The following is a 12,049-nucleotide window of genomic DNA, read 5'->3' as shown; positions in this document are numbered from 1 at the left end:
TGTGTGTGTCATGTTTTTTTCTTTTTCTTTTTCTTTCTCTTTCTTTCTTTCTTTTTTTTTCTTTTTTTTTTTTGGTTACCCAGCTAATAATGTCATAATCAGCCAATAATGTACTACCTTGTTACATTATGTCATTACTGGTCAAGAAAATTTTTATTATGTTATTGGTAAGTTCTTACATTATAAACTTTTATTACATTAAGAATGGAAAAAATATTATTGGCACTTATTACATTACTGGATGCTACAAGAAATGAGTGAAGTGAATTTGGGCAGGTTTCAAATTAAATGGCTGTGAAAGCCCTTCACAAACATTTAAACACAGGAGATATGATATCAGCTGTCAGTTGTCCTCTGTTCCATTTCAATGTTTAAATAATTAGAAATGTTACATGTTTTTAAATAATAATAATACTAATAATAATAATAATAATAATGATAATTATTATTATTATTATTATTATTATTATTATTATTATTAGTCTTTGCAAACTTTCTGGTGATTCTGCTATTATGGTATTCTGTTTTTGAAAGAAATCAAGTGAATTTGTTCAGGTCTCAGAGGGTTAAAAGGATATTTTTTTTAAGGGGGAGTTTGTGTTTCTGACCAGTGTGTAGATCAGCTAAGAATGCAGTAATCCGTTGGGCAGAAATAATTGGAAGGGACAGGTGTCAAAGGCTTACAGCTTGCTTTTAATACAGAGAAGCATGTCCTCCCTTCCTAAACCCCTAATCTTGCCTCTAAACTCCCTGCCAATAAAGTCCCAGCTGGTTACATTAACCATGTTTCCAAACACTGAAAGCACAATTTCTTTATGTGAAATTGCTAATTTGACATATGAACTCCAGCAGCAGCAACATGCAAAAGGCCTCAGGGATGCTGTCAGGGGAGCAAAAATATTAACATGGACAGACAGTAAGTGTGCCTTGTGGTGGAAACCAGGCAACTGGTTGAAAATGTAGCAGACACTCCCATCTAGTGGTGGAAAAAACACCCTTAAATATCTACACGTAAAGCTTCAAAACATATTCAAATGTACTGAATGCTGAGGTGGTGCTTTTTCCAACATGCTATGCAAGTTTCTTTTCATTGTACATATAAAAGTAGAATAGTATTGGCAGATTCTTCATCTTAAGTGATATTTTGTCCAGGCAGGTCACTGAGCGTCAGCATCTATGTAGGAGCAGATTAACACAGAGCAGACTGAGATAGATAGGAGCCAGAGGGAGGGCTGGATCTCTTTCTGCTGCATCTGATTATTGGTCTCTCTTTTCAGGCTGTGCTATCATCCGTCCTCCTAGAGATGGAGGGATAAGGTACAGAGGTCTGACACAGGAGCAGGTAAGGGATGGCTGCTCATAGAATATGTTTTAAAAGCTGCTTTACTCTTATAAAAGCAGCAGAAATTAGGAGTACACCAGTGACCTCACGATTCAATTAGTCAGGATTCACTTAGCAACAGCAATTGGTGATGCTTGTGTGTTCATAGTCACAAAGGCCAAAATTTCAAAAACACATTTGAAGCAGCAAAGTGACACAGTGAAGTGAAGAAAATGAAACTAGAAAGATCAATTTTTGGCATCAGGGAATCGATAATTGTGAGACAAAGAGTCACAATCAAAAGCTGAATTGATTTTTTTTCTGCCCACACATAATATTAGATATGTTGGCAAGTCCAGAATAAAGTCACTCACCTTATTTTGCAACACTTGTAGAATATTTCACTGACATACTAAATAAACGAGAGAAAAGAAAAATGTATTTCTTACTTTATAACTATACTTTCAGCCATTATTAATTACAAATAAACAGCATGTTAGCTGTTGTAACTGCTTCTAATTCTTCTTTTTCTTTGTCTTTTAATTCTTTCTCTTTGTCATCTAGGCTAATTTTTCTCATAATAAATTTGTTTTGTTTTCCTAGTCTGCAATTTGAAATACTATGTCACATCTGTTTTGCATTGAATTGCGGGTAATTCAATCTCAAAACTGCATGAATTGTGGATTTGGACCACCTTCAGACTTCCCAGGAATGTACCCTAACCCTAACCCTTACCATAACCCAGTGGCAAGAATATGTCATTAGCCTTTAAATATGCTCAGTAGATTGAGGCCAACAAAAATGGGAGCCGTGCACTTCATCAAACAAGTAGGAAAAAGAGTGGACATGAATACTTGACATTGTTGTGAGTTCTTCCTTGATGAAGGCATGTCATGCCACATAAAACACTCAGTGCTAAAGAGCTTGGAACACACTTTTGTGTTGGATGTCATCTGCTTGAAGATTACACAGAAATCTGACTGATCACAGCGTCACATAACCAGAACATTTCTGAGGTTGGGTGAAAAGACAGTTAACGTTACATTGCAAGCCTGATCACATCCAGTGCATTTTACTTCAAGGTTTTAGTTTGTGGTCTTTAAAAGAAATAAATCTATGGTGTTCATTTATATTTCAGGTATCAGGTAATATTATCAAACATTAACATTAGCGAGGAAGTGGATGAATGCTAATATTAGCTGTTGTCTAACAGTAGCAGTGATAGACTTTATGGACAAAAGTATTGGGCCAACTCCACATTGCGGCTACAGAAGCTTCTATGAGCTCCCATTCTAAATCCAGAGGCGTCAATATGAAGTTGGTCCCCTCTTTGCAGCTACAACAGGTGGAACAGCTTCCACTCTGCTGGGAAGGCTTTCCACAAGATGTTGGAGTGTGTCTGTGGGAATTTTTGCCTGTTCATCCAGAAGAGCATTTGTGAGGTCAGACACTGATGTTGGACCAGAGGGCCTGGCTCCCAATCTCTGTTCTGGTTCATCCCAAAGGTGTTGGATGGGGTTGAAGTCGGGGCTCTGTGCGGGCCAGTCAGGTTCTTCCACACCAAACTCAGCCAGCAGCTTTGTGGACTAGGGCTCAGTCATGCTGGGACAGAAAAGGGCCTTTCCCAAACTGTTGCCACAAAGCTGGAAGCAGAGAATTGTCCAAAATGTCTTGGTGAGCTGAAGCATTAAGATTTCCCTTCACTGGAACTGAGGGGCCGAGGCTGAGCCCAGAAAAAACAGCCCATAGCGTTATCCCTCCTCCAGCAAACTGCACAGTATTCACCAAACCCAAACTCGTCCATCAGACCACCAGATAAAGAAATGTGATTAAACAAGTTTCCGCCGCTCCAGAGTCCAGCGGCAGTGTGCTTTACACCGCTCCATCTGACACTTGGCGTTGTGCTTGGTGATGTAAGGCTTCCATGCGGCCGCTCGGCCATGGAAACCCATGCCATGAAGCTCCCAGCGCACAGTTTCTGTGCTGATGTTGATGCCAGTGGAGGTTTGGAGCTCTGCAGTTACTGAGTCAGCAGAGCGTCGGCCACTTTTACACACTATGAGCCTCAGCGCTCGGCGACCCCGCTCTGTAACATTACATGGTGCTGCCCCCTGGTGGCCGAGTCGCTCCTAAACGCTTCCGCTTTGCAATAATCCCTCTTCCAGCTGATGGTGGAATATCTAGGAGGGAAGAAACTTCACAAACTGACTTGTTGCAACATTGGCATTGTATTACATTACAGTTACAGCACCACGCTGCAATTCAGTGAGCTCTTTCGAATGATTCAGTGATTAAGAGGTGTGGCCCAGTACTTTTGTCCATATAGTGTAAAGTCCAGTGTCCCTCCAGATTTTCACTATCCATTGTTTTCACAGTTGCTGATCAATTGAAAAGCAGTGAAATGATAAAATTTTTTCAGATTCCCTAAGTTTATAAGATATGCAACACAGCTGTAAGAAATTAACCTTTTGATTATAGCATTTGAGCTTCCCACCCTGAGCGTGATGTCAGAGGAAAATGGCCACCGTGTGAATATGTGCTGTGGGTTAATGAAAGTCAAGATGGGTGTCCAGAACATGAGTAAACCCCTGCTCTAACCTGCAGAGCTCACTTTGTGATTAGACTAACAAACTGTGTGTGTGTGTGTGTGGTGTTGTAGATCCGCAGTGTGCAGGTGCTGCCGGTAGACTATGAAATAGAGTACATCTGTAGAGGCAACAGGGTGATCGTGGGACCCAAGGTCAGGAAATGCTTGCCCAACGGCACTTGGACCGACCTGAGCCAGCGCAGCAGATGCTGTGAGTTCAAACTTTCAACTCTCTCACTTATTATAGATTCATGCATGAAGGGTTTCATTCCAAAACACTAAATATGCACAGGAAAACTGTTGCCACCTGAAAATCATTAATTCATGTAATGTAACTTTCAATGACTTCTTGAAAAATGCAACCTAACTGAAGCTGAACACCTTTATCACCAGTTTGCTATACATTTTTATTTCATTTCATTATTATTCTTTGATAATTATTGTGTTCTATTATCATATGGAAGAAAGTGATATATATCTGTAAAATGATTGCAAGCAAGTTATTAGAAAACTTCCACAAAAAATGCAAAGTTTGCACAGCATCTGCACTAAATGGATGCATATACACAGGTTTGCGTTTCTCTGTGCAGATGTTTTCGTCAGCTGTATGAAAAGACCTGTTTCTCATCATGAAGCAGAGAAATAAGTGTGGAATTGTGTGCACGTGAGCACGCACATATCCACGGCCATTTTTTGCCCATAAATGGTTAGAGAAACTCCCACAATTAACCTGTTAATGCCCGACTGATTTCCAAGTGCAAGTTCATATTAAATGTTGAGCACAAAAGAAGAAGTGTCATTTCACCGATTGTGAAACAAAAATATTGGTAGATGAGGTCGCTGTGATTGAGCACACCTTTACACAGTTTAGCTATGCTTTCTTGGGTGAAATGTATTTGCTTGTTTATTCATAATGATTTGGCCTGGTGGGGAAAAGGTGCGTTGAACTTGAATATCTGATGATGGGGCATTTTCTGTTTTAACAGTAGCCTGTAATAGCAGTTTGCCAGGGGGTGGGAGGGATTTCTTCCCTTCAGTCATCCTCCCTCGGCTGAATTGTTTTTATCTCTGGTGGGGACAAAAATGTATCCCCCTTATCATGATTGATGCTGCTTACCCATAGACCATATAAAATATCTAAAATAAAATAGGCTGTTCAAAAATCTATGCTACAATTTGAGAACAGTCTTTAGGGCGAAAACAAAAAAATAAATGGATTTGACAGTGAGTTACAGTGGGGATGACAGCGTGTCGAGGCTCTATGATGATGCAGTGTACTGCACACAGAGCTGAATTTAACAGTCACTTGTGGCCACATCTATCCACAGCACTGTATTGAGCATTTAATTCTGGCATGTTAAATTAGTATTTAACCTTTTGTTTTGCTGTATATGATCACATCTGCTATGAGTCTGGATGAAGAAAAAATGAGGCATGAACATCACATCGCTGAGAGTGGAAATATTGTGACTTTTTAATGGACTAAAATAAATACTAGTCTAGATTGGCACACTGTGGTTCTGATCTGTTCTAAAAATAAAAACCTTATCTTTTTTTTTTTTCTTCACAAACCGCACCCTGGTGTCACTGTGTATTTTAACTGTCCATTTTACCATAATGCCACATTTTTGTCATATAAAAATAAACAGCAATAAAATATGATCTTGGGCAAAATACACCAATTTAAAACCCATTAATGTTGCTCTGAAATTTTTTGGACATAGAGCAGAGATTATTACACTGAGTGTAAAAAACAGTAAAAAATATCACATTTGGAACTGTTCCTGCATAATCTCTCAGAGTGACTGTACATTCTCTGTAAAAATCTGTGTACACCACCTGCAGAGTCTGCTCAGAGGCACACACCTTCTTATGTCAAGTTTCCCTTTGATACATACCAATCTTTGCATAGATTTTTGCTCAGTATCATTTTTATGTGTACACACCCTTGATACATACAACCCCTGGTGCCTATCTATAATGTGCATACTGTGTGGTCTTTGCAGTGACACTGCTTTTGCTCCTTTGGCATCAAGGCTTTTTATTTTGTAACAGTGCCAACCAGGAAGTAGAAACTGAAAACGTACCACAGCTGCAATAACTAGACCATTCATGAAGAGAGTAATTATTACTAGAATTAATAACACAACGCAAATACTAACTGATGAGCAATACACATAGGATTCTTCTAGAGGAAATGGGAAAACAAACTGAACAACAATGCACTGGGGCTGTCACTACCTGATCAGTGCCAGAAACCCCAGCAATATTGCACATGTGCAACTTTCAACTGCAAGAAATGTGATCTGATAAAACCTTCAATAAAACAGTGAAAACCTGAACTTTTAGCCAGAAAGAGCATGAACATGCTTCCATGTTTTACTGTTTTATTCAAACAATCATAAAACAAAGTCTATATGTCTTTATATTAGACATTTTTAGCTGTGGCTCATTTAAATGTATATATGCAGTACAGGTTGGGCAGAAGACAAATTTCTTCATTATATTTATGATCCTCTGCCCACAAATTGAAGAAAAAAAAAAAAAGATTTTCTCAGATGTATTGATTTTATGTTGATTGATCCATAGATTTGTGCAAGAGGAGAGAAGTTCTATCTTCTACTGACTGCTGATAGAGGTTAATGAAGGGCATAGGTTCCTTAAAGGCCCTTACTGGTGATTTTGCGTGTTTAGTGTAATATCTACAAAATGTAAATACTCCAATATCACCTTTCCTCGCTTTTATCTAGCCATTGGTTTCAATTAAATTCAATTCTTCTGACTAACTTCATAAGTTATGTCGTCACCTAACCCTAACCCAGAAGACAAAAAGCACCAGTGCCTTTAAGATACTGAGAATATGATGATATTGTGAATTTCATAGTTTTTCATCAAAGGGGCTATAAAAAATGCACAGCTCCCCTCTGTCTTTGGAGTACTTGATGGCAGGAGATAGCTAAAGTACTTCAACAATGAATACCTTTGTAGAAAAGACAATGGATACACTTTCAATGGAACAATGGAAAAACTGTTTCCTTGTAGGTGGGACATCTGCCCAGCAATAGTCCCCAGTGAATAGTGTAATAGTGAATTCTATTCTGTGGTTTATTAACAATGATGACTTTATTAGCTGCAGAATATGGTGTTTCAACCAAAAATTCAAATAAGAAAATATGAATATATGTTGTGAAATCTCAAGAACCTCTGCATGATTTGCAAATGTTGCAATGTAAAATGGATAAATGGGCAAAAAATTCAAGACACTAGTATATCCTTTGACTTGACTTGCAGCAAGAGAGGACTTGCACACACACAGAAAAAAATGGAGTCTGGATTTTGATATTAGCTTAATATTAGTCACATAACAGGGCCATAGACACAATAGTGTGCAAAAGTGCAATGGGTGCAGAACTGCAGATGTTTCAGTTCACGGTGAGTAGCCCCATATATGGATCACTCACACAGGTGCACCAAGTCAACGCCACAGGTTTCTTTCCTTGCCCAAAATTGTGCTGCATGTTCTAACGCAAAAGGTCATCTTTACCAGCTTTGTGACAAAAAAAGAGGACAAAAAAGAAAACAAAAAAACAAAAACTAGAACATGCAGCCCCAGTAATGTTTTCTACTCTCTTGCATGCACTAAATGTGGCATGCAATGTGTTGGGAAAACAACTCTTGTGGCACTGACATGATGATTTCTAAGGGAAATATGGATCAAATTTGATTCCAATGTGAATGCAGATATATCTTCTCCCTTAAAACACTACATCCTTGTAGCTTAAATGAAGAATTAGATATGACCTGTTTTTGATGACTCTTCATATGCCAGTGTCCCATTCCCAGTATAAAAACCAACACTGTATGCATATATAACACTGTGTGTGTTTGAGAATGTGTTGGTGCTATGGAATTACATCACTCTAATGTGTTTGTAATGACATGAGCTGCAGGTAAGTGGCTTCAGGAGTATTGTATCAAGCCCTAGGTCACTGATGAGGTGCACCTGTGTGAGTAACGCTTAAATCAGCTGACTTATCATGCACTCTTCTGTTTGCACTGAGGAACTCAAACGTCAGCACTTCTGCACCTATTGCACTTTTGCACATTATTGTCTGTACAGCTCTGTGCTGTGACCAATATGCAATAATTGTCTAAAATCCAGACTCAGCATAAATTCCTTTTTTCCCTCTTGCTGCAATTTGGATTGGTCCCTGACTATTGTACAAATGAGGACAAACAAAGGACAGTTTTTTTTAAGTTGCAGCTCAATTATTGTGAACCATAGATGGTCCTTTAACTCGCCATCCACCCTCTCCATCCCCCCCCCCCCAGTTACCTTGCACTCAGTGATCATGATTCAGGATATTAGTTCTTTTCCTGACGTTTGAGTGGCTGCAGTGTGTGAGGTTCATATTAACAAAACAAGTAGGTGGTAGGGTGGCCAGACGTCCCCCCAAAATTGGAAAAACCCTGATTTTCACACATCTTGTCAAAGCATTCTCACAGGGACACTGTTTGTACCAACAGTTTTATTAATTTTAAGACGGAGATTCTATTTTATGAAAATAGCCAGGCAATATTTTCAAAAAGAAAACTTTACTGTTGTTGCTATGTTGCTATATTGTTGCTGTGTGATGCAAAAAGTGAACCGGAAGAAAGTCGTCTTCTTTTCATCATTAACCAGGAGACAGTCTTGGGTTAGGGTTAGGTTGACATAGGCTACTTGTGTCAGTAAATCACTTTTTGACTTGGTCATACTGGGGCAATCACATTAGTCAGGTCTTTGGCTTAATTGAGCTAAACACTTCAGTCAAATTACAACTGTCCTTGTAAACCCACTGATGGTGTGTACTTAAAGTAGTTTAGATGGTACAATATCGCAAGGGCTCATGTAACTGATGAGAAAGGCCCTGCTTATGGAGCACTGTGGGAAATATGAGAAAACCATTCATGAATAAACTCATTCTACTGCAGATAATTTGAAAGTGTATTTACAATGATACATTTATGGTGACGTTATAAGTCATACTGTCTTACAACAATCTCCTTCAAGAAGGATGAAAGTGTGTTTGGGTGTGTGTGTGCATGTGTGTGTGAGTGTACAAGGTGGGATGTCTCCAAACAGTTAATCCCCCTGTTAAAAATGAATGAATCTCCCACTGCATATGGAAATCAGAGAGGCTGGTTTGCTGAGTGCAAATGGTGTTACGACAGTTACACCTTTACACCTCTGTCTTACAACAGGGGCAATAATCTAGATCTACGCTACCTTGTATGAACGAGGTAAGATGTATCCAGATTCACACAGTCTTCCTGCAGGCATGCAGCCTGGACACGGCAAACAGGAATGAGGAGAAGCAGATAGAACATGTCACTGTCACAATATCTTACGAGCGAGCCCGGACGGCCTCAAGATGTCCCTGGCATTCAGTGGTATTTATTTGCATCTGGAGTGTCAACATGACCCAAATTTAAATGCTGGAAGAAAAACCTGACCACATGCTGGGTAGAAAAAAGGGGCTGGTCAAAGATGGGATCTAATGAAGTGAAGTGTTTTTTTTGTTAAAGCAGAGTTGAACTTTGGTAGAGTGTTGGGTTGTCTAGTTCTCTGGGTGTGATATGAGTGAAATATCCTCATCCCCTGGGCTTTCTATCTCTCCATTCACTTTTATGGTGCAGCAAAACAGCTACTAAAATAACACTTTTAACACATACGCGAACAGGAGGAAAATGCCTTATTCCAATATAAAAAAAACAACAGGTCTCCCTTTCTTTTGCTGCCGTGTGGAAATGAATGGAGAGATAGAAATACAGTGTTGTAGATTAGCAGTCCAGGGGAGCACAGAACAACTAATGATGATATTTCACCACTATGTGGACTCAGATCACACCTGAGGAAATATATAACCCAACATCTTGCTTTAACATCTACTCTGAATGTCTCAGAAAAAGAAAATTCCTTGTCCAAAGCCATCATTCAGCCAAGTGCTCAGGCTCCATTTTCTCTGTCCACATGGCCTCTCACGCACCAAGTGGGATACAAGAAAAGCCACAGTGCAGCAGAATGCAGGGCTATTCACTGGGCTTCGTGGGTTCCTTTAGTCTGTGTCACTCGTATGTGGAATAAGGTAGCCTTTGTGGACTTGTCAAGTTGCAGGTTTTTATATCTATAATGTGGTTGGCTCCTTGGTGGGTTATGCCTAATGGTTTGCCAGCAAGTCATACAAATAAAATTGGATAAATTAGGATTCTAGATTGAACACAAATTGGCTCAGTTATGATGTTTGATAATGACAGCTCACTGTACTGGGTCCTCAGATGCTTTGTTTTCCACAGTGGAGGTTTTAAAACAGTGAAAAGCCTCAACTTGTTGGTTAAAGCAAGCCATCTTGTCAGTAGCTTAACACGGTAATTCGGTTATTAAGCTGATGACAACCTTTCAGTATCCGAGTTACAAAGCTCGATCGCAATGCTAATTTTTTTTTTTTTTTTTTACAAATTGGGAGCTTCCAAATTATCCCATGAATCTGATGGAGGCTTGAACACAGAATAAGATCCAAGAATATTCACCTTGAAACCGTCTGGGCTTCCTCAGGCATGAGGTTGTCAGTTGTCAGTAATCCCTCAACCAGCTCTATTACACTCCTCCAGTGGTTCTGTCTTTGAGCTTATCCTGGTAAAGTTGATCAAAGTTTAGATTCTCATCTAATGCTCACCACCAACTTTGAAGTTATTTGAAATGGCACTCACTTTTCGGCTTTATGATTTTCACAATCACATTTCCATAGTATGTGACAAATTTTTCTGACCATTTGTGAATTAATCACCCAGTCCCCTATCTGTCTGTCCCAGTATTGTTGTGTCCTCGGGTCTGGACATCACTGGAGAATGGACGGGTGTCTTCGTGGCCCCTGGGACCCCCGGTGGAGGGGACGGTGCTGCACTACAGCTGTCTGCCTGGTTTCATCCTTATGGGAAGAAATTCAACGCACTGCAATAAAATGGGCAAGTGGGACACTCCCAAGCCCTTCTGTCACTGTGAGTCACTCACATCATATGGGTCAGCATTCCACATTAAAGGGATAGTTCATCTATTTTGAAAAATGTGATATTTTGCTCCCCCCTAGCTGTTATGTAGGACAGTAATGGTGCTATCTTCCTTTCATTGGTCCTCATTCACCAATTATGTCAGTTGTCAAGAAGATTCTAGCATTCACCAAAGCTTCTGCATTTGAGATTTTTGCTTCGATAAGAACAGAATCTACACAAACTCAGCATGCTGCCATGTTTGTGCAAATAATTGAAGCTTTCTAGCGTAGTTTCGGGAGCAGGACCACACCACAACCACACCTCTTCCGGCAATGCATAAATTCTCCTAACCCCTTCCTCCCCTGTCACTCTCGTACTCTGCACGAGAGCCGAGACACGGCAACTTCGTGCCCTAAACTCGAAGCAATCTGCAAATTAAACTTTACTCGGCAGCCACTCACCTCACTTCAGCATGGAGGTTGTTTCCCTCTCTCCTTCGGAAGACGACTCGCTTCGGTGCCCGAGACCCCGTTTCCGCCATCCAAAATCCGGTCAGTCCAGCCAACACAGTTTCCTCCATAAGTGTGTATTCCGCCCGGTTCATGTCTCCTAAATATCCAAAATCATCTCAGTCCATTATCATTGTCGGACACTTCCTCCACGTCCCCAAGCCTTCCTCCTCATTTCTCCGCCGCTGCTCTCCCACTCTGTCGCCCCGAACACGTTTCAAATTCCCCGCCATGGAGGCAACACTCCGGCATCAGAACATGTAGCAAGTCGCATTGTTACTAGGGTTGGAAACGAAAAACCGATACGACCGGATAACCGATTTTACAGGCGAGAGATACGGCTGTATCGGTAGCAGACTCCTCAATCGATACGAATCAGCCATGAATCCTTAGATGAATCGATTGTAGAGTTGTGGATCGGATATCGCGAGACTATGAGTCGGTTGCCTGAGGCTTTACAGTTTTAATCTCTAAACAACGCGAGAGCTCATGAAAGGGACTCTCCCGCATGGTCCGTAACGTTAAGGGGCTTTCACATAGCGCGTGCTCGGCGCAGACCTCGGCCACCACAGCCATTCATTGTGTATGTGATCGCGGGATGCG

At 40.4% G+C, this 12,049-nt stretch overlaps 1 protein-coding gene across 1 annotated transcript in view; it reads left to right on the top strand.

Moving 5' to 3' along the window:
• gabbr1b (gamma-aminobutyric acid (GABA) B receptor, 1b) overlaps window positions 1–12,049 on the top strand; it is a 131,064-nt gene that overhangs the window by 7,481 nt on the left and 111,534 nt on the right. Inside the window, exons 4-6 of the mRNA XM_030062990.1 lie at window positions 1,214–1,342; window positions 3,981–4,119; window positions 10,761–10,946. Coding sequence (XP_029918850.1) covers window positions 1,214–1,342; window positions 3,981–4,119; window positions 10,761–10,946 — 454 coding nt within the window. The remainder of the gene's footprint in view (window positions 1–1,213; window positions 1,343–3,980; window positions 4,120–10,760; window positions 10,947–12,049) is intronic.

The sequence above is a fragment of the Myripristis murdjan genome, chromosome 11, assembly GCF_902150065.1.
Source record: "Myripristis murdjan chromosome 11, fMyrMur1.1, whole genome shotgun sequence".
Taxonomy (NCBI): Eukaryota; Metazoa; Chordata; class Actinopteri; order Holocentriformes; family Holocentridae; genus Myripristis; species Myripristis murdjan.
Note: the sequence above shows the minus strand (reverse complement) of the source record. Positions and strands in the feature narration are given on the sequence as shown.